Here is a 24,330-nt window from a genome sequence, read left to right as displayed (position 1 = left end):
AAGAGGCTGTATTTTTTGCCTTTAAGAGAGCAGTGATGATCTGTTCCCGAGATATAAGGGGAAGGGGGAAAGGTACTGGGGATGTCCTGATTTACTGATGGGGGACAGAGGGGTAAAGTTTTTGCTGAATCTGTCAGCCAGCAAGTTTACTATATCTACGGCATTTGTATATGTGGTGTCCTTGACCACCAGTTCTGAACAGATCTGAGTACTTCCTTTGAGGATGCAGACATATGTGATGAAGGCCTTATGATTGTCTCTAGTAGATGTGGCCAGTTTGAACTCAAAGTTTGCTTTGGAGGACTTCACTAATGCTTTTATTTGCTTGTTCATGCTAAGGAAACATTGCTTCCAATTGGGCACCTTCTCCTTCTTGGTCTTGGACAGCAATTTTTTCCTTTTGTTATAGACCTTATTTATTGCAGATGTTGACCAGACAGGTTTACTCTTCCTTGCAGAGGTTGATTTAGTCCTATCAGGTATTCCTGATTCCATGCATCTATATAAATGCTCATATAGTGCTTTGGTGTAGTTTTGGATATTGGTGCCATTTCCTACAGAGGGGGAAGGGGTTGTGAAGCTGTTTATACCATCTCTCAGGAGGCTGTAATCAGCTTTGGAGAAGCTTTTATGTATGATCCTAGCTGGGGGGGGGTTGGGGGAGATGGTGACTTCGAAAGTGACTGCTTTGTGGTCAGATCTTCAGGGAGGATGATACTATAGGGATGCTGCAGTGGTTACTCATGTTGGTTAATAGCAAGTCCAAGATATTATCACCTCTTGTGGGGGTATCAACTAGCTGTTCCAAGGCATTTGCATTGACAAAATCAAGGAATTTCTGGGCATTTGTGTTCTGGCATGAGTAGTTCTTCCAATTTATGTTTGAGAAGTTAAAGTCACTCAGGATCAGGGTAAAGGGTTGAAGCTTGATAGATTCAAACAGGTCCAAATAGGCAGACTGGGCATCTTGAGTGAGATTTGGGGGCCAGTAGCTAGCTATGATTTGAATGGCGTTATTGTCAATGGTTAAACGCAACTGGAGTGTCTCCTGTGCTTCATACTGCTTGACTAGCCTGGAGGTGTGTATGTCTTTAATGTATATTAAAACTCCACCTCATTTGGCTTTACTACCCACAGTTTGGGGTCTGAATGTATGATAGGAAGAGTAACCAGGTAAGGCTGGAGTACTCTCAGCAGCTTTGAACCAGGTTTCTATGACTGCACAGATGTCAGCATTTTCCAGGGTTAGGAATGCTTGCAATGAGTGTAGTTTCATGTTTAGACTCCTACCATTTACCAGCATAACCTTTAATTTGTGTTTTGTCGACATTTTTATGCTGGCAGTTTTAACCTCATCACTTTTCCTAAAAAAGGCACTATAGTTCAGGCATACACACCTGTGGACCCCGACCACTCAACTGTCACCCTTTCCCACACTACTGGCTATGTGCATAACACTGCCATAGATGGGTATCTTGCTTCCATGCTACCCATTGATGCAAGTCATGTGGTATCCTTAATATGCAGTGAAGCAGCTCAGCTATCATTTACACTCCTGGAGAGCAGACATGTCCTCAGTAGAATCTGACTCTGGCATGGCTCTAGCATGGTGCAGCAGTGAATGTAAAATCTTTTTACAACTACAACACATGTAGCATAAGGAATACCTGCTGGGAGATTATAACAGTCCTCTGTATGAAAGTGGATGCTTGGCATGTGCTTACTAGGATGAAGAGTTATGCTATGGATATCACCAGCTATGAAAAGTAGTGCCAGCAAACATATAGATATCTGTGGTGGTGCCACACAGACCTTCTCTAGCAATGGGAAGAAGTGGTTAGGGAAAGACAGCCTGCATATACAGCAACATTTTTGTTTTTGTTAAATTAGCAGGCCTGAAAAGCACAGCTTTACATGCCTTTTCTGTTGTGAATATGCTGTACTCATTAATATCTTATTTCTGCCTTGCGGTGATGGAAGAAATTGTATCAAGTAGGATATCTCTGAATAGCGTCCATAATGCAAAGCATGCCAGGCTCTCCTTCAAGCAGAAGAGTAATTGTACTGTATTGCTGCACCTGTGTTTAACCTGTTTACCACAGTTATGAGCATTTTTTTCTCTTTACCATTTTGCTATTGCTCAGTTGTTCATTTACTTTGTAGAATGCTAGCTTTTTATGCATTTTTAATAGGCTACTGTCCTAAACTGTACCAGCTGTACTTTAACCTGTTAACCACAACAGTAATCATTTTTGTTATCTTTCTTTTTTAATATTTCACCATTGTTTTACAGTTCATTGCCTTTGCCCATTATTTTTCATCAATTTATTCTGCTACTGTCCTACACACTGTAACAGTTATGTCACATTCATGTTCTCTGGTATTATCTTCTCTTTTACATTGCCTTGCTGACTTTTGTTTCTCCTTCCAGGTCCTGTCTTAAAATATGTATCACATCACACTGACCATTGTATTTGCATTCTATTCTGTTTTTCTCTTTCACATTCTTTTCTAATTAGATTGCTTTGTTGTTTTGTTTTTCACCATCCATGCAGCAGGCAGCAGTGAGGCATTCTACAATGGCCAGTGTGCCAATCACATGGTCTCCAGAAGTCCCAAGTCTGCCTTTCTGCAAGGTGACAAAGGTGACCTGGATGGCTCACTGATGGCCTCTTTGCTGATTCTGATAGATGGCAGAGGGTTCTCAATAAAGAGTGGCACAGAAGGAGCTTCCAGGGTCACCTGTCACATGGTTCACTGGCTGGTGAGGACCAAGTTAGACTAGCAGCTTGATGCCTATATTTGCATCCTGGAGCAGTTACTAATGCAGCTGGTAAAGGTGAACTTTCAGAGGGCCCCAAAATAGTGTAACAGTAGCGTCCAAGTCTTCCATGATGTTAGCAACAGAGGTGACTTAACTTCTGAGCAAGTTCCCCCTCTAGGACAGATTGGCAGGCTGTCCTCACTCTACTCTATCTCCATGTGACAAAAGGAGGTACTGCCAGTACAGCTAGCTGGAATTTTGTAAGTAGTTATATGTCATTTGTGAATATCAAACTAATCTATACAAGATGCTTGTGCTACAAATGTATTAGAACTGTATGTCATGTGTATATCAAACTGCTCTGAACAGATGTTTGTGTTGAAAATGTATTTGTAAAGTGCTATGTTTAAAATGTATCCACAGTGTGCTGTACCGGAAGAGAGCAGAAATGTACATGCACTATTGTAACTGTTTAAACGTATACATTTTAACAGTGAAACTGGAATACAGGAGGTTAACCTCAGTCCAGCAAACTTCAGAAAAATATCTGAAATTAAATTACTTTATAGGCTACTCCATAAAGATGTTTCAGTGCAGCTAGAGACACAAAGTTTGTACCAGGAAGCTTTTTGTATTGTCTTGAGGGTGAACTAACTGCTACTTTGGAAGCACGAAGGAATGTAATTGTTTTCTGACTTCCACCATCTGCCAATGATCTGACCAAAAGCCCTTGTATGAGTATTTTTGCAGGAAGATGCTAAATGCTACCAGCTGCTAGCAATGGGGGGTTTGGACTGGGAACTAAAAGTCAGATGACCAGAAATTATGTCATTCTGCAGGCTATCCCAGCAGTAATATTTTAGATATTCCAACAAAAGCAGCAAGCAAATAACTCTAAAAATCCAAAAAGTAAACAAAAGCTGTGTCAGTACGAAGACATTTATTATAATCCAAGCCAACAGTAAGCACTTTCGTCTCTTATGCAAGAGACTTCTTCAGACTATGGCTTTACCATAAAAAACATATACTTTAAATACTGCATTAATTAACATTTTAAAACACCATTTAACATTTAAAAGCACAGTGACATAAAAATGCACAGTAACCATGCATACATTAATGCCTCAACCCCTTTCTTTTTAAATACATTACAAACTCTTCCCTGTTATTTAAACCTGGAGGGAAACAAGCATTTAGTTTAACTTGCCAACAATATTCTAACCAACCTAATTCTTCTTCAGCATTTACTGACTTAATATTTTGATGCACAGTGTCCAAAACTATACATTTAAAATTAATTTTACATTTCTTATTAACATCATGTTTGCTCATAGCATTTTTTGTATCTCCATTACTAATAGCATAATTATGTTCATAAATTCTTTTGTATAGTTCTCTCTTTGTTAAGATTTATTGACAATGTCCTTGTAGTGTGGGATGGTACTATTAATGAGTTAAATAACTTTTTAAATTACATTAATAATGTTTGTTCCTATATAAAATTTACATATAGTTATAATGCAGATAAAATCAATTTTTTAGATCTGACAATATATAAATATGATAATAAATTAATTTCTAAGATTTATAAGAAAGATTTTCAAAATAATATGTATTTGCATTATTCTAGTTTGCATCCTAAAAGAACTAAAGTTAATATTGTTAAGGGACAACTTAAAAGGATTAGTAATTTAACTAAAGATGATGAATTGTTTGAGCCTGAAGCTTTACATTTTTGTAAAAGGATGGAAATAAGAGGATACCCTCAAGATGAAGTACAAAGGTTGTTCACTGATGAAATAATTAAGAAGAATACTATTGGAAATAATGTCAATATGAATGTTGGTGATAAAACACATAAAAATTATAGTATAGCATTAGCAATACAAAATAGTACAGATTCGAACACTATAAAGAATATAGTGAGGAGAAACTGGGGAATTTTAAAAGGAAATAGAGAAATTATGGAGAAAATAGGGAATGAACCCAAGTTTGTACAGAAAAGGGCTAGAAACTTTAAAGATCTTTTTCAAAGTAAACTAAATAAAGTTAAAGAAGCTGAGGTAAGAAAAGGGATGGTTAAATGCTATAATTGTAACTATTGCCAATATTTATTTACTGATAGTAGTGAATTATTAGTGGGGAAAACAGTAGTCCAAGTCCCAGGGAGGTTTACTTGTAAATCAAAAAATGTTATTTATTTATTGATGTGTTCAGAATGTAGATCATTTTATGTGGGAAGAACAAAGAGAGAACTATACAAAAGAATTTATGAACATAATTATGCTATTAGTAATGGAGATACAAAAAATGCTATGAGCAAATATTATGTTAATAAGAAATGTAAAATGAATTTTAAATGTATAGTTTTGATCACTGTGCATCAAAATATTAAGTCAGTAAATGTTGAAGAAGAACTAGGTTGGTTAGAATATTGTTGGCAAGTTAAACTAAATGCTTGTTTCCCTCCAGGTTTAAATAACAGGGAAGAGTTTGTAATGTATTTAAAAAGAAAGGGGTTGAAGCATTAATGTATGCATGGTTACTGTGCATTTTATGTCACTGTGCGTTTAAATGTTAAATGGTGTTTTAAAATGTTAATTAATGTACTATTTAAAGTGTATGTTTTTTATGGTAAAGCCATAGTCTGAATAAGTCTCTTGCATAAGAGACGAAAGCGCTTACTATTGGCTTGGATTATCATAAATTTCTTCGTACTGACACAGCTTTTGTTTACTTTTTTTTATATTTTAGATATTATTTTGAAGTCTCTTAGTGAGACAGGGCATTCTGCATTCTGTCTTGGACCTGACAACAGCAAGAACCATTCACATCTGTCTTGCTCTAATAGTAAGTTACTAGGGAATAGTATAACTCTCTTAGATTCAGTTGAGAATATAGTAAAGCTTAGTTTAGATGTTTTTCTTTATTTATGTGAGCTTGTACTGCAATATTATTTTAAATATTTCCTGTAGTTTTGAACTCTGATGTCAATGTGAATATATATTTAGTATTGTCTTGTTCTTTTATTTATTATTAAATATATTTAAACATTTCATTGTGGCTGATCTGGGTAGAGATATTTAAGTTTTGAGAGTGCTTGCATATTTATTTGGTGACACTGTGTGGGACACTCCTAACAGCCTTGATCTTGGTCAAACTACTATTTGTATTAGTATTAATATTACATAGTAAAACTGGACACCCCTTGTTAAGGGCACTAAAGTAGCTGATAAGGAGTGACTGGTGGCAGTGGTAACTACCTTATAGTCTGGGCAGAAGGGGGAATAGCTAGTAAACCTTTTCAAACCTTTTCCATATGTGTGTGTGCGTGTGTGTGTGTGTGTGTGTGTGTGTGTGTGTGTGTGTGTGTGTGTGTGTGTGTGTGTGTGTGTGTGTGTGTAAATCAAACCTCAAAGAGTGTGTCTGTCACCTACTTGGGCAGGAACACAAAGCACTGGCTGGACAGAGAGGGTGCTGGAGGTATTGACTTGGTCACTTAGCTGAGATCTCAACTCTATAGGTGTGCCAGTGGAGAGTCTTACTGGGGATTTGGAGAAAGAGTGAGAAATCAGCCCCATACTAACTTTAATCTCTGTGTGCTCTTAAGGAAAATTACACTTGATGTAGAGATCTGCATCTGGAAACACTGTGTGTGTACCTCTTATCCTCTCAGTGAACATCACCCACTGTTGTCAGTGATGAGGACTGAGGCTCTTTGATTACTGGTTGGCAGTAGTGGGTCATCACATATTAATTGGTGGCAGTGGTGGGATATCCACATCAGATATTAACTGGTGGGCAGTTGTGGGATATCCACATCACATATTTATTGGTGGGCAGTGGTGGGATATCCACATCACATATTTACTGGTGAACCGCGGTGGGATTACCACATCACATACAAGGATTCAGTGGTGTGGATATTAAACTCCTGTAGCCTGTAAACAGTGGCCACTAAAGATGGTGTTTGTACTCTCTAGCAGCCGCATGGTAGGCATTCACAGTTTCATATCACAATAGTTTTATTTATTTTTTTGTTAGCTTAGTTAGTCAGGGAGAGCAGGCAAGGATGGCAACAGAGGCTTATGGCAAGCTGACAAGGAACCATTTGGCTGAAATGTGCCAAGCCAAAGGACCGGGGCATGCCAACCTGACTAAAGGAGAAATTATTGCAGCCTTAACCACATCTGCATCACATGCCAGCAACCAGGAGGACAACCAGAGTGGCCTTGGGGATGTACAACTCTCAGAAAATGGACAGTTCAACTTTGCCTCAGAGGGCTTAAAAATCCATCTGGAGTTAAAGAGACTTGAACTGGAGGCCAAATATTTGGAAATAGAATCTGCAGACAGACTGCAGTGTTTGTAGGTGGAACTCAAATCAGCAGAGAGACTGACAAATCTGGAAGCTATTGAAAATGAGAGTGAGGCAACATGAAAAGGAAATGCTGACTCTTCCCCAAGGTCATTGAGGTAATGGGGAAGGGAATAACTGAACCCAGAAGCAATAAAGGTCAGTAAATTTCTTCCACAATTTACAGAGGGTGATAATTTTGATAGTTTTATTCATATGTTTGAAAGGGTATATAAACAGTATAATACTGACCAAGGGCTCTGGGTAAAGTTTCTGGCCCCCTTACTCCATAGTAAAGCTGTAACTGCTGTTTCTAAATTGTCTGATATGATTGGTTAAATTATAATACAGTTAAAAATTGTTTATTGGAATGCTTTAAGTTAATACCTGAAGCTTATAGAAAAACGTTTTGTGACCACAGATGCAAGGCAGATGAAAGTGTGTGTGATTCTATTGCTAAGTTAAGCAGGTATTTTCATAGGTGGGTAAGTGGGTGTCAGGTCACCACTTTTGAAGGGCTGGTATACCTTTTGGTGAGAGAACAAGTCCTTAGCACTTTGCCTGAAGATATGAGAGTCCTGTTGTCAGAGAACGCAACAATGCAGATGACTGTAAAGGGATAGGAGGGTGGACAGGGAGGGACAGTCACCTGGTTTATACAGTAGAGAATGTGTCATCAGTAGTTGAGAAAGTTGGAGTAACTGAGGAAATTCAAGCCACTGTAGTTGGTTGAGGGCAAGGCAGTGATGGGATTTGTAAGGGAAATATTACTTTCCCTATATGTCAGTATACTCAGATATCCCCTTTCTTGTGAATTCTGTGTTGGAAAAAAAGAGACCTATACCTAGCAAGCAGGCATCACTGCACAGGAAAGGGATACCCAGTGCTGCACATGGGTCTAAGGAAACCCATGGTGGGCAGCCTAAGCTGCCCCAAAGGAGTCTGCCAGCAACAGGGGAAGCTACTAGTTCAGGTACATTACCAGGATCAAGGGTTAAATGTTTTAAATGTAACTATTGGGTACATGTAGCATATAGATGTCCATGGAGGCAAGGTGGGGAACAAAAAGTAGGGGAGCCAGTAAGTGTGAATAATAGAATGGCAGCAGTAAGTTGTCTGGAGACAACAAAAATACCAAACTACAACAAGAGGTTATATCCTATCTTAGCAGATGGGAAACAGACCACTGCTAAGACAGCCACAACCTCTGACCTAACCATTGTGAAGCCTGCAATGGTTAGTCAGAGAGGAGAACCCATTCCTAATACATTTGGCTAGGGTCGCTTGACTCAGAGCTTTAGGAGAGAGCAAGCAAATACATTTGGCTAGAGGATATCCCTGCAGATGTCCTGATAGATAGTGATTTTGATAATGCAGTACCTTGTGTTCATGTAGTTACATGCAGTCAGGACTGGAAATTGGCATGTGGGTCTGGTAGCCTGGGAGGGACCCAGACAGACTGCATACTTGACTCCAGGACTGGTGAGGTGGTTACTTCAGGGAGGGAGATACCATGTAGCAGTGAGACTCAAGGTGAGCCACAGCTGCTGGTGGGTACTGATGTTCCCCTTCAACAGACTGAATGCAAGGGCAAGAGTTGAGTAGTAGTACGCAGACTAACAGTGAGACACCATGGTCATAGGATATCAGACTTCCTGTGGAAGGGCAGCTGAGAAGGGTTGCAAAGAGAGAGCTGAGAAAGGCTCAGCTCTCAGACCCAATATTACAAGGCATGAGGGAGGTAGCCAGGGGGGCATCTGATTCTCACGGAAAGGGGGAATATGTATACTGGAACAAAGGTTTCCTGTATAAAGAGTGGACCCCTGAGGGAGGGTAGTGCCCAGAGCCTACCATCTGGCACTTCTAGCCATAGACCATGACATTCCCTTTGTAGGTCATATGAGCATAAAGTGTAGAATGAGACATATTATGCAGAACTTTTATTGGCCTGGGATTTCCAGGGATGTAACAGGGTACTGCAGGACCAGTGAGCAGTGCCAAAAGGTAGGCAAAGCAGGAGACAAGGTCAAAGCTCATTTGATGACTTTGCTTATGATTGAGGAGCCATTTCAAAGGGTAGCTATGGCTATTGTTGGGCCTCTGAGTACCACAAGTTCCACAGGAAGGAATTACATCCTAGTTGTAGTAGATTATGCTACCAGATACCTTGAAGTGGTGTCTCTGTCCTCCATTAAGGAAGAAAAGGTGGCAAATGTTTTGTTAGAGATTTTCAGCAGGGTAGGTTTCCCAAAAGAAATACTGACTGACAGAGATGCCAATTTAATTTCAGACCTGCTGGATTCTCTGTGGAAGCACTGTGGGGTGATGCACCTAAAGACTACCCCTTACCATCCCCAGACAAATGGTCTGCTGGACAGGTTAAATTCTACACTAAAGAGCATGCTACAGGCATTTGTAGACCAGTTTAAGAGGGACTGGGATAAATATTTGCCCCATCTTTTGTTTGCTTACAGCAAGGTGCCCCAGGAATCCACAGGTTTTTCACCCTTTGAGTTGATGTATGGGCATAGAGAGAGGGGACCTCTAGATCTGATTTGTAATGAGTGAAAGGGTGAGTGTAAATCCCACAAGGAGTCTGTTGTGGCATATTTCCTAAACCTCAGGACAAGGCTCAGGGAACTCATGGGTTTCGCCCAGGAGAACCTGGCAGAAGCCCAACAGCAGACAAGGGTCTGGTATGACAGAAATGCTTGAGCCAGAGAGTATGCTGTTGGGCAGCAGGTTATGGTTCTCATTCCTGTCAGACACACCAAGCTGCAGGCAGCTTGGGAGGGACCCTTCAAAGATTAAGGAAGGTCAGTGCTGTTAACTACATGATAAAACTGTTAGGCAGGAGGCAGGGGCACAAACTGTACCATGTTAACCCCATGAAACTTTACCATGATAGGGAGGGCCTTGTGCTAAGTATTTGCAGTAGGAGGCAGGAGGAGTCTGAGGGGGGATCCATGGCTATAGCAAGCCAGCCAACAAAATCCCCAGTTACTATGGTGCAGCCTAGGGTTGCAGGCATAAGATATGACAATGCAACACTGTAATGGGGTCAGCAATGCAAAGGCAGCTGAAATCTCAAAACAGGGAATGGGGTAATGTATTCCCAGATAGGCTCATCCCACTTAAGCAACGTTTCCCAAGGGTCACTTAAAAAAGTAGCTTGAGTCTTCAAAGTGGGGAAGAAGTGTGACGAAAGAAAGTACTGCCAGCACAGCTAGCTGGAATTTTATAAATAATTATCTGCCATTTGTGAATATCAAACCAATCTATACAAGATGTTTTTGTTACAAATATATTAGAACTGTATATCATGTGCATATCAAATTGCTTTGTACAGATGTTTCTGTTGAACGGGTATTTGTAAAGTGCTGTGTTTAAAATGTCACCACAGTGTGCCATACTGAAAGAGAGCAGAAATGTACATGCACTATTGTAACTGTTTAAATGTATATATTTTAACAGTGAAAACTGGAATACAGGGGGTTAACCTCAGTCCAGCAAACTTCAGAAAAATATCTGAAATTAAATTACTTTAAAGGCTATGCCATAAAGATGTTTCAATGCAGCTAGAGACACAAAGTTTTAGTAGGAAACTTTCTGTATTGTCTTTATGGTGAACTAATTCCTTCTTTGGAAGAATGAAGGAATGTAATTGTTTTATGACTTCCAGCATCTGCCAAAGATCTGAGAAATAGTCCTTGTATGAGCATTTTACAGGTAGATGCTAAATGCTAACAGCTGCCAGTAATTGGTGATTTTAGTCTGGGAACTAGAAGTCAGAAGACCAGAAATGATGTCATTCTGCAAGCTGTCACAGCAGTAATATTTTAGATATTTTGAGAAGTCTCTTAGTGAGACAGGGTATTCTCCATTCTGTCTTGTACCTGACAACAACAAGAACCATTCACCACATCTGCCTTGCTTTAATAGCAAGTTACTAGGGAATAGTATAATTCTCTTAGATTCAGTCAGGAATATAGTGACGCTTTTCTTTATTTGTGTGAGTCTGTACTGTAATGTTATTTTAAATATTTCCTGTGGTTTTGAACTCTGATGTCACTGTGAATATATATTTAGTATTGTCTTGTTCTTTTATTTATTATTAAATATATTTAAAGCTTTCATTGTGGCTGATCTGGGTATAGATACTTAAGTTTTGAGAGTACTTGAATATTTATTTGGTGATACTATGTGGGCCACTCCTAACAGCCTTCCTCTTGGTCAAACTACCCTTTGTATTAGTATTAATATTACACAGTAAAATTGGACACCCTTTGTTAAGGGCCCTAAGTAGCTGATAAGGAGTGATGGGTGGGAGAGGTAGCTACTTTATAACCTGAGCAGAAGGGGGCATAGCTAGTAAACCTGTGCAAGCCTTTTCCAGGTGTGTGTATGTTTAAATCAATCATCAAAAAGTGTGTGTGTCAGCTACTTGGGCAGGGACACGAAGCACTGGTTGGAGAGAGAGGGTGCTGGAGGTCTTGGCTTGGTCACTCAGCTGAGATCTCAACTCTATAGCTGTGCCAGTGGGGTGTCTTACTGGAGAGCTGCAGAAGGAGTGAGAAACCAGCCCAGACTCACTGTGGTCTCTGTGTGCTCTTAAGGAGAAATTGCACTTGCTGCAGAGGACTGCAATTGGAATTACTGTGTGTGTGTACCTGTTATCTTCTCAGTGAACATACTCCACTGTTGCCAGTGGTGAGGATTGAGGCTCCTTGATTACTGGCTGGCAGTGGTGGGTTGTTACAATCCCCTTCAAGGTGTTCTCCTTCCTTGTGCATCAGCCCCTCTCCCCTGTCTGTAGTCCAGTTCTCCCCATCACCAGTTATCCAACATTTATTCTTTATGTATCTCTCCTATGGACCCTCCTTTTGTGTCAATACCTCCACTGTCAACCTTTGTTTGCATTATATGTTTGCATGTCTGTCTCTACTGCCATCTCTACACCTTCCTTGCTATCAGCAACTTCAGCATACTTTCATCCCCCTTTTCTTTATCAAAAAATGCACATGCTCCTCCAAAAAGTATACCCTTCCTCATCCACCCACCTGACACTCTTCACTTCCGACTGTCCTAATGTGTATTTCTTTGCATGCTCTTCCCCCTTTCTGAAAGTCCAGTTTTCTACTTTCCATAAAATTAGTTGGCACTTTGCTTTGTGGCCAGTGCATGGGCTCCCATCTTTGCCTATGTTGCAAGTATGTGGCTCTTAAATGCATGTATGAACATGCATAACTTTGAGCGTGCTAATTGGATGTAGATCTCTTGGGGTCATATGATCATACATACGGTGGTCCACTTTCTTCTGCAGTGACTACCATTTTCATGAATGTAAGGCTTCATTATGCAGCACTATGTCAGGAATGTCCTCCCTATGCTAACACTTATGTATTACTAAGCCACGTTGGACAGCACAGTGGCACACCAGTTAACATTGTCACTTCACAGCAAAAGCTTTTCCAATTTGATTTGCAGCTAGAGTGTCTTCTGTGTGGGATTTTCACGTCCTTCCAGTATTTGCATGGGTTTTCTCCAGGTGCTCTAGTTCCCTTACACATTCCAAAGACATGTAGTAGGTGGATTTGACATTTGAAATTGACCATAGGTATGTGTGTGTGTGTGTGTGTGTGTGTGTGTGTGTGTGTGTGTGTGTGTGTGTGTGTGTGTGTGTGTGTGTGTGCACGCGTGTGGTATGGAAGAACAATTGTGACAGGGCTAGCCACCAGGTGGTGTGAACATTGGCTCTAGATGATGGTCACTGTTGATGAGTCACCCCAACAATATGTGCAAAAATGGGAAAGAGAGTTATGGGTGGATGGTTCAAAGGAAGGATAAATCAATAGATATATGGATGGATGGATGGATGGATGGATGGATGGATGGATGGATTGGGCTGTGTTGCACTACCTCAACCACACTTTTTTAAGGGTGTCTTCTTTAGCTTCCCATATCTGACCACTGACTGCTCTCAGGTAATTCACTTGTCCTATAGAACCTGCCTTAGATTCCTCCAGGATAATCCTAACTTATGCCTGGGGCCTGTGAAGACATTGGGGAACTCACAGTAGCATCACAATGCTGCCTAAGAGTGTTTTTCAGCCTGCTCCCCCTTACTTTGTGTATATGCATCCAATATTCAGGAGCTGTTGTGCCATGAGCCTTGTGATGTATTGGCCATGCCTCCAAGCGCACCTCAGAAATGGGCTTTACAGTGGCGCATTCAAGAGAATGCACCCTTCCCTGCATTATGGGTACACCCTTCATCCCTGACTGTGCTCTTAAGGACCTGAGTGACTAACTGAACCTGGGAAACCTTCACCCACTAACTGAACATGGGTTACCTGGGTTACATTCTGGACTTTAGCCATCAATGCCACTGTCAACGGCTTTCTTCACCCATGCTGTTTATCACAGCAAGGTGGCTTTACAGCGTGCTTTCACTCCCTAGAAAAAAAAAGTACTTTTAATTTTACTACCATCTACAGTTTGGTGATTATGCTGTTAAATGACTTTGACATATTCAGTTTGCTGTTGGTGGGTTATGCATCAGCTTCTAATAGTGGACCTATTTTTGTTTAATTCTAAATGTTTCCTAGGGTTAGTTCAGTAATACAGATTAAAGGTAATTATATTAACTTGACCCCATTTGTTTATGACATTACTTACTATGAACATTTTGGGTCGATCTAGTAAGCATGTGATATTGTTTTCTTGTAGGAACTGCTGAAGAAATTGTTGACTGCAGTCACTAAATACTGGATTCAGTCCCTTCCTGGAAAAAAGACATATATACAAATTTGGTCAGCAAATCAGAATGGCATTACAAAGTTTATTTTTCTATACCATGATTCATTCTTCAAATTATGACAGGACATTCACCTGCATCAAGCAGTACTAGAAAGGATATAATGTAACAATGCTGCACTGGAATAAAAAGAAGCAAATTTTATTATTAAATATGGCACAATTTTTCACTTTTGAATAAGCAAAAAAAAAATGGAAGGCCTTTTTAATATTTTTTCTTTGTTTTATTGAGTTGTGGCACTTTGAAAATTTAGCAATATGCTTGAATTGATTGTCTAAGTAGTAATGTAAATATTAAAAAAACAGACTTGCGCACATGCATACTCACCCCCCCCCACACACACACACACACACAAAACACATCACACACACACACAAACACATGCATGCATGCACACACATGCATGTGCACACAACAATAAAGCTGATGTTTTGCTCTCTACATGTTTTGTAGCCAAGGAAGTGGAAGCTGTATAAAACTATTTTGTGAGACTTTGATTGCAGATGTTGTACATTGCTTACCTTTTTCTATTGTATTTCATAGCATGAATACTAGCCTGATACTGCAACTACATGATGGGTTGCTGACAGTGAAGAATGGCTAAAAAAAATCAGAAATTGCATGCCAAACAATGTACAAGCATCCATGCACACATCGGCTTCCAAAAAATCAGGTATGTAGAAACAAAACATAAAGCACCCCTGAAGCAATGGATTACAGTTCTACCCCTGTGCAGAGCAGAGGAATTTGTATTTATAATTTCTCCTCTCTCTCTCTCTCTCTATATATATATATATATATATATATATATATATATATATATATATATATATATATATAGGACAATAGGTTCATAGAACAATACTAGGCTATTGGCCTGGAGGCCCTTATAAGCCTAGCCAAGAATTTCGCCCATATTCCCACAAAGTCAGCACCTGTTTTCCCTGTCCAGCAGGGATACAGGTGGGATCCTAGGGGTATATTTTCTATTTCCTATCCAGTCGTCCAGGTTCCTCTTAAAGAGAGAGCTAATAAGGTACTCTGCTTGACATGGAGCGGGTCTATTCCACAGATGGGGAAGTCATTGGGACACAAATCTATCCCACCAACAAGTTCTATATATATCACAGACCAGGTTGAGACCTTGCGTGTGGGTTGCAGGAGTAGAGTTTGACTTACGGATATGCAGCAACTCCATCAAGGCTGAGTCTGAAATGGCCTTGTATGCCAGACACAGGTCACCTCTGAGCAGTTTGTATGAGACTGAGTAGAGAGACAGGGCTTTTAGCCTATCTGTGCAGGATAGGTGTTTGAGACCCTGGATTTTCCTGGTCAGGAACCTCTGTGGTCTCTCCAACTGCTCCATGAACTTGGCAAAGTACATGCCAAAGGGGGCATTGTACTCGATAATGGGTCTGATAAGGGAGGAGTACAGGGATGTTATGACCTCCTTTTTCCTGGATGAAATACCCTTACGTATGAGGTGGGCCATGTAGAAAGCCTTCCATACAACTGAGGCAACATGGTGGTCAAATGTCAGGCTGCTATCAGCCTGGGTGCCCAAGTCCCTCACAACTGATTGCATGCTTAGTACATTGTTATTAATGTGATAATTAGTGGGGACACCATTATCCCCAAAGGGGATAATGATGCATTTCTTGGCATTCAGTTTGAGGCCATGCTTCTGGCACCAGTCATTGGTTTGGTTAAGGCCCTCTTGGAGGATGTTCACATCATTAGGGGAATTTATGACAGTGCCCAGCTTGCAGTCATCTGCAAACTTGGTCAGCCAAAGATCACTAGTTTTGGCTTGCACCTCAGAAATGTATATCCCAAACAGCAGAGGCCCCAAGACTGATCCTTGGGGTACACCACTAGTTATGGGTCTGCAACTAGAGGTGGCTTCTCCTATTTTGATTGAGTGGTTTCTATCAGTGAGCCAGTTAGGTACCCATCTGCTAACATACGGGTTGATGCCTAGCTAGAACAGTGTATCTATTATACCCAAGGAGAGAATAGTATAGAAGGCTTTGGCTAGGTCAAGTTAGGAAGTGTGCACTGTCTTACCCTCATCCATGGCTTTGGTGACTGTTTTGAAGAAGGTAACCAAGTTTAACAGGCATGATCTCCTTTTGACAAAACCAAACTGTGTGGGATCAAGCATTTGGAGGTTGCCAATGTCCTTGTTTATTAGGTCCATGATAATGCACTCTATGACCTTGCAGATCAGGCTAGTTAGGCTGATGGACCCATAATTGCCTGGGTCAGTGGATGCTCCACCTTTGTACGGAGGGATGACAGTGGCTGTCCCCCATTCTGCTGAGATGAAGCTGATGCACAGGCTTTGGTTGAAAAGGGTGCCAAGTGGTGCTGAGAGCTCTTGCCTGAGTTCATGTAGGACACAGCCAGGGATATTGTTGAGTCCCATGGAGGCTGTATTTTTTGCCATTAACAGGGCATTAATAACCTGCTCCCTGGTGATGAGGGGAGGGAGGCATGTGCTGGAGAGTCCTGGTTTGCTGATGGTGGGGGACAGGGGGTGAAGTTTTCACTGAACCTATCTGCCAGTAGGTTGGCTATATCTACGGTATTTTTGTATGTGGTATTCGTGATCACCAATTCAGAGCAGATTTGGGAGTTACCTTTGAGATTGTGGACATATGCATAGAAGGCCTTATGACTGTCCTTATTGGATGTGGCCAATTTGGACTCAAAGTTAGCCTTAGAGGATTTCACCAATAACCTTATTTACTTGTTCAGATAACGGCGAGGTTGCTTCCAACCTGGCACCTGCTCCTTCTTGGTCCTTGACAGCAATTGCTTCCTTTTATTATAGAGTCTGTTTACTGCTACTGTCCACCAGATAGGTTTACTCTTCCTTGAGGAAGATGATTTGGCCTTGTCAGGTATTGTTGAGTCCATGCAGCTATATAGCTGCTCATATAGTTTTTTGGTGTAGGCTTGGACATTAGTGCTTGATTCAACTGAAGGGATGGTGGCTGTGAAGCTGCTTATACCTGCTCTCAGGAGGTTGTAGTTGGCTTTGGAAAAGTTTTTTTTGTTTGATATTGGCAAGTCGGGGGGGCGGGGTTCAGGGGAGATGGTGACTTTGAAAGTGATTGCTTTATGGTCGGATCTTACCAAGGAGGATGACACTGTAGGAGTGCTACAGTGGCTACTCATGTTGGTTAGTACCAGGTCCAGGATATTTTCACCTCTCGTGGAGGTGTCGACCAGCTGGTCCAATGCACTGGGATTGACGAAGTTGAGGAATCTCTGGGTGTTTATGTTTGAGCTTCTACTCTATGGTTGTGTAGTTAAAGTCGACCAGGATTGGGGTAGAGGGTTGAATATTAATAGATTCAAGAAAGTCCAGATAGGTGGAGTGGGCCTCCTGAGTCATGGATGGGGGTCTGTAGCTAGCTATGATTTGAACAGGTGTTTTGTCAATAGTAAACTGCACCTGGCATGTCTCCTGTGCGTCATCATACTGTCTGACCAGCCTGGAGGTGTGTATGTCTTTGATAAATATTGAAACTCCACCTTCTTTGGCTTTCTAGCTCTCTGTTTGGGGTCTGAAAGTATGGTAGGACAAGTAACCTGGTAAGGATGGGGTGCTCTCCGCATCTTTGAACCAGATTTCACTGACTGCACAAATGTCAGCATCTTCCAGGGTGAGAAATTCTTGCAGTGAGTGCAGTTTCATATTAAGACTTCTAGCATTTAGCAGTATGGCCTTTAAATTTCATTTAGAAGAAATTTTTATGTTGGTAATTTTGTTCTCATAACTTTGCCTAAAAAAGGCACTATAGGGGAGACAAGTGCCTTTGCCAGAAGTCTGAAGCCCAGGGTGGACAGATGAAGGCCATGTATGGCAAAGCATCGTGGTCTGTCAATCATGTCCTCCCAGACTGTCAGGTACTGGATCCCTTTGGAATGACACCAGAAACTAAGCCAATAGTTAAAGTCAATCATTTTCTGTTTGTACTGAAGCATCATTCTGGGTGATGGTAGGATGCTGCTTAAGGCTAGGGATATACCTGCCTGGGGCACATATTCAGCAAGCTCAATCATGTCTCTCTTCATATAGACCAGAGAGGTACATCTCAAGTCATTCACGCCAACATGGACTATGACCGAGTCATAACAGTACCTGTTGTTGACAGACTTGAGTGCTTGAGTGATATGGTGGATTCTAGCACTTGACAAGCAACTTAATGTGACTTTCCCCTTGTCTAGCCTGGTGTGGAGGACATCTGTGTGTCTCACGATAGAGTCTCCTATGAATAATATGTTGGAGTTGTGGCTAGGCCTTACAGGCCGTGAGACACAGGCATGTGTACTATGTGTGGTGCTTGGTGAGGTGGGTTGTGATGTGCATGTGTGCTTTTGCCTTGGAGGTCTCTTGTTTAGGTATGTTTTTGTTGAGAACTTCCACATATGTAGGAATGTACTGTACAGGTGTGGGTGGTGTTAGAGGTGTGGTGTTTGTGGTGTTTGTGCAGACAACCTTCTCAGTGCCAGATGTACTGGCTTGTGATTGAGACAGCAAGGATTCTAGGTTCTTAATGTAATTGCATCTCTCACATAGTGTGTTCCTAGTTGGTGGAAGAAGAGGGTTGTCAATGTACATGAGGTGATTGTTACGCTGTCTCAGAATGCCTATATCAACAAGTCTAGCAGGAAAAAACACAGGAAATTGTCCATCCATGGTTGTCAGAATCTGTGGAAGAGAGGTAAAGGATGTTAGAGTGGGTACTATCAGAATAGAGTTCCTATAGGTGTGACTAGGGCTGGATAAAATCACAGAAGTTGCAAGGGAGGGCATCAGTTACATAGGAGTGCAGGTAAGGCAAAAATGCAACTGAGATACCTCGCAATGGGTTAAAACAGTGCAGCGACAATGTGCAACAAGCAAATAAGCACAACACCCTGCAAACATAGAGTATAAATACCAGAAAAGCTGGAAGAATCTAGAAGCTCAAATTACTGCTCAGTTCTGCTAGTTCCTGCTCTTTCAACCAATCACTCATGCTAGAAAAGGTCAGGCAACCCTGTTACTCTCACTAACAGTTAAGACAAGCACTACCAGCAGAAGATGGCTGCCAGAAACACAGGAAACTCAACAAGCAAAATAACCAGGCCTGAATAACAGCAGTTCTCTAGCCAGACTATGCTACCTGACTAGAACACAGAAACTTCACAAAACATGCACATAAACTCACAGATAGAGCACACTCACAAACAGAAAATACAACTCTCAGTATGATAAAACAGTTTACAGTTAAGTAATTCAGTAAAAATACAATTATAGTAATGAAACACTATCTAGGAATGAAAATACAGTTAAAACAGTATAAAACAGTACAAAATGCAGTGAAACAGTAAAAAAAAAAGCTTTATAACAGTGCAAAATGTAGTAGATTAGCTGTATAGCACAACTATAAGAGTTAAAAAGTGCAATTCAATGAAATAAATGTAAGAAAAAACGTATTCTGCTCTTGGAGCCTCAGGGAATTTCTGCTTTAATACAGTGATGAATCACCACTCCTCAGCCTGGTACAAACAAGCACAGCACCCTGCAGACACAGGGTTTAAATACCAGAAAAGTTGGAGGAATCTCGAATTAATACTCAATCCTGCTAGCCCCTGCTCTTTCAACCAATCACTCATGCTAGAGAAGGTCAGGCAACCATGTTACTCTCACTAACAGTGAAGACAAGACACTACCAGCAGATGATGGCTACCAGAAACACATAAAACTCAGCAAGCAAAACAACCAGGCCTGGATAACAGCAGGCCTCTATCCAGACAATGCTACCTGACCAGAACACAGAAACCTCACAAAAATGCACAGAAAAGCACAGATAGAGCACTCTCAAACAGAAAATACAGCTGTCAGTATAAAAAGGCAGTTTACAGCTAAGTAATTCAAGAAAAATGCAATTACAGTAATGAAACACTAGCAATGAAAATGCAATTAAAACATAATAAAACAGTATAAAAATGCAGCGAAACAGTAAGAAACAGTGCAAAATGTAGTAGATTAGCTGTATAGCACAACTATAAGTGTTAAGAAGTGAAATTCAATGAAATAAATGTAAGAAAAAATGTACTCTGCTCTTGGAGCCTCAGGGAATTTCTGCTTTGTCACAGTGATGAATCACCACTCCTCAGCCTGGTAAAAACAAGCACAGCCCCCTGCAAACACAGGGTTTAAATACCAGAAAAGATGGAAGAATCTAGAAGGTTGAATTACAACCCAATCCTGCTAGCCAATGCTCTTTCAACCAATCACTCATGCTAGAGAAGGTCAAGCAACCCTGTTACTCTTACTAACAGTAAAAACAAGACACTACCAGCAGAGGATGGCTTTCAGAAACACAGGAAACTTAGCAAGCAAAACAACCACCCCTGGACAGCAGACTTCTATCCAGGCTATGCTACCTGACTAGAACACAGAAACCTCACAAAAATGCACAGAAAAGCACAGATAGAGCACTCACAAACAGAAAATACAGCTCTCCGTATAAAAATACAGTTTACAGTTAAGTAATTCAATAAAAATGCAATTACAACAGTGAAACACTATCTAGCAATGAAAATACAGTTAAAACAATATAAAACAGTACACAAATGCAGTGAAACAGTAAAAAAAGCTTTATAACAGTGCAAAACTTAGTAGAATAGCTGTATAGCACAACTACAAGCATTAAAAAGTGCAATTCAATGAAATAAATGAAAGAAAAAATTATTCTGCTCTTGGACCCTCAGGGAATTTCTGCTTTGTCAGAGTGATAAATCACCACTCCTCAGCCTGGTAAAAACAAGTATATACAGACACACACACACACACACACACACACACACACACACACACACACACACACACACACATGCACACATGCACACACACACACACACACACACACACACACACACACACACACACACACACACACACACACACACACAAACACACACACATGCAAAACAGTGAGGAAAAAAGTAGGAGCCATCCATTTTCAACTAATGTTGTCACTTGTCTAATAGTCCTGAAAGTGTCCAAAAACAAAAAAAGTGAATCTGATGAAAGAAATCTAGCCTTTGGTACATGTTAACAGGAAGAATGTACTTTTCATGATCCCAATTCACTAAATTTAGAAGTCCCAGAATTTTGCAGTTGTGCAAACTGTTTTTTTTCCACATTATTTAGTGTTTTGCCTTTTCCCTATATTTATGCAACAGTGAAATTGTTATATATGTAAGGAACATGTGAGGGTTGAAATCACCCAGAAGGAGAGTGCAGGAGAACTTGCATTTCAATAAAAATGGTGTTAAAATTTCTCTCTCCTACAGTTTTGGTGGGTGCACTGTCAGATGAGTTTAACTTGTTCCAGTTTGTTGTGGGCAACTTTTGTGTTACTTTCTAATAGTGGATGTGAAATTATCCTTTGCAGTGTACTAGTTACAAGCCTTAATGTATATGTGTAAGTGAATGATTATCTGTTAGAAAATAGGCTTGGAGACTCTACAAACACCTTTGGGTCCTCCGCATTCCAAAGGGATAAATTAGTGAATTGGAAGAGCCCATTAAAAAAGTCCTATAACTGAAATATTTTATTGTAGCTGCCATTAAATAAATAACAACAGAACTAATGTTTGCAACTACAGCATCAGCATTTGCAAAGACGTGTGTGTGTGTGTGTGTGTGTGTGTGTGTGTGTGTGTGTGTGTGTGTGTGTGTGTGTGTGTGAATGTATGTGTGTTTGCAATGGTTTGCATTGCTTTCACCTGTGCAATGAGCTAAAATACATTACAGTGGCTAATAATTCTGTATTTATTTATTTGATTATAGTCAGACATCTGAATTGTACACAGGCAACAAAGTGGCTATATGTTTGTTTTCCAATTTCTGTATATGTGTGAGAGACTGTATGTGTGCTTGCATATATGTGTGTGTGTGTGTGTGTGTGTGTGTGTGTGTGTGTGTGTGTGTGTGTGTGTGTGTGTGTGTGTGTGTGTGTGTGTGTGTGTGCCTGTGTATGTACACTACTAATTAGATTACTTATATTATGGATGTGAAATACTCCCTCAAACTATTACATATTCTACACCAACTTTGGAATATTAGGCAAATGAACTATTTTACAGAAAACGTATGTATATTATGTATATGTATATATCTATAACTATATATGGGTCCGCTTCTAAATCTTCAAAGCTCATAATCTTGAAATTCAAAATACTGAAGCCAACATCTTGAAAGTTCAAAATACTGAATTTCATAATACTGAAAAAACTACAGGATAGTAACACTTATTATATGCCACTAGAAGTACATAGAAAAACAAATAAAAGACAAAGCATATTAGTTTATTCAAACTATTAGCAGGGGGGCTGCGCCACCCTGCACCCCCTACCCCCCCTGCTAATTAAATATATCAACTCCAAGATCGCACTTTACTACACTAAGATGATAAAAGGGAACATGACTAAGGTTACAACAGGCACTCATGAAGCACGTGATGGTATGTTTGCCATTTTCTTCTGTGGAGTGCAATTTTGGAGTTGATATACTTAAGTAGCAGGGGGGGGCGCAGAGGGGCTTGCACCCCTGCTAATAGTTGGAGAAGAGTAATATGTTTTCTTATTTGTAAGTGTTGGTGTAGTCTGTTTTTTCAATATTATGAAATTCAGTATTTTTAATTTTCAGTATTTTGAACTTTCAAGATTTTGGCTTCAGTATTTTCAATTTCAAGATTTAGAAGCAGACCCTATATATATATATATATATATATATATATATATATATATATATATATATATATATATATATATATATATATATATATATATATATATATATATATACATACATATATATATATATATATATATATATATATTAATGCATTAATAATAAATTCAAAACAGTTTAATAGGTAGCTTAGCAGATATTCCATTTTCTAAGCACAATAATACCCTGCAGGTGGGTATTACAGGGAAATAATGTACCTTCCACGAGTGGGGAGGTCATCTGCCTGTGTCATCAGGTCTCATAACACCCCTGGGCAATCCATTATTTTCCTGAAATGCCCACACAGTCAGACAATATTACTTGCTTATCTGATGATGGAAATAAACTTTATGGAAATACTTGACTAACTGTTGTATCCAAATGGCTTCTTATAAAGACATCCCTAGCTAATTTATTTCTTTGTAATAATTACAGTCTATTTCCCCAAGGACATCTATCTCCCATATCAAATAAATATTTGAAAATGTATTTAGCATAACTCATCCTACTTTACTCTGTATTTCACTTGCATTAGTATTTATCTTTATCAAAGTGTAAAATTAAAGCTTTTGATAGATGCCACTGCTCATCCTGTCAACCATTCTGTCTAGATTTCTAATGATCCTCTTATCTGGGAAAAGATCATAGTTATCCTCGTTCATAAATGCATATCCTTGTATAGCTACAGTAGTTTCTGTCCTAGTGTCTTCCTGTCACTCACATCAAACATGCTTAAAAACTGTATATATGTACACTTCTACAGCATTTTCTTGAATGTAGTTCACAGGTTAGTACTAAGTTAACTGCCCTTGTGAGCCATTTTAAACCTAGCAATTATTCCTTGTTAGACTCAAACTCTGTACCTTGTGTTTATAAGGCAAGCACCTTAACCATTAAGCCACCCTCCCACTCCTATGAAATGATTTTCAGTAACCTTACAAAATACCACTGTCGTTTTAGGCTAAGTCACAGCATTATTAGCACAGGAACAGTTGCAGTCTCAGTTATGATGGTTCCTACAGCTTTGATGCAGTTAGTCATTGTATTTTATTGGACAATTTCATCAGTTATGTTTGTTGTCAGTAATTCAAATGTTTCTCCAGTTATCTGTCTTGTAGATCTCAAGCTGTAAGGTGGGTCTACAGATTGTATTGCCTTTCTTCAAAAAATAATCTCTCCTATTCCCTCTCAGGGTCCCTAGCCACACTCCCAGGATCTGTTTTTAGTTCTTTCCTCTTCATTCACTGTTGTCTTGTTATGCTCATCAGTACATAGATGGTAACTGTTCCATGCAGATCCTAGTACCTGTGGCATCATATATTTTTAGATCAGTTTCCCTAAATTTGAAATACATCCCTCAACAGCCAGTTTCAATCTTAATGGATAGCTTCTGTCTTAATTCTTTTAAAATCAAAGTTCTTCCCCCAGATTTACAAAGCCCTGTAGAACGTGCAGGATTAGTCTAAGAGCTATTTTCGGCAATATGGCCGTCGTGCGATCCAGGAATGAGCTCCCGGGATGTGCACGTGAGCTCTTAGACTAATCCTGCATGGACTGAGCTCCTGTATGCAAATTACCCTCATCTGCAGGTG

The 24,330-nt window shown here is 40.0% G+C and overlaps 1 protein-coding gene across 1 annotated transcript in view; it reads right to left on the bottom strand.

Moving 5' to 3' along the window:
- The window catches only part of ADAM33 (ADAM metallopeptidase domain 33), an 897,076-nt gene that overhangs the window by 112,965 nt on the left and 759,781 nt on the right, over positions 1-24,330 (bottom strand). Inside the window, exon 12 of the mRNA XM_044064075.1 lies at positions 13,800-13,905. Within this exon, the coding sequence (XP_043920010.1) occupies positions 13,800-13,905 (106 nt within the window). The remainder of the gene's footprint in view (positions 1-13,799; positions 13,906-24,330) is intronic.

This window comes from Protopterus annectens, chromosome 2.part2, assembly GCF_019279795.1.
Source record: "Protopterus annectens isolate FY-2018-M chromosome 2.part2, PAN1.0, whole genome shotgun sequence".
Taxonomy (NCBI): Eukaryota; Metazoa; Chordata; order Ceratodontiformes; family Protopteridae; genus Protopterus; species Protopterus annectens.
This window is presented reverse-complemented; position numbering and strand designations above follow the sequence as displayed.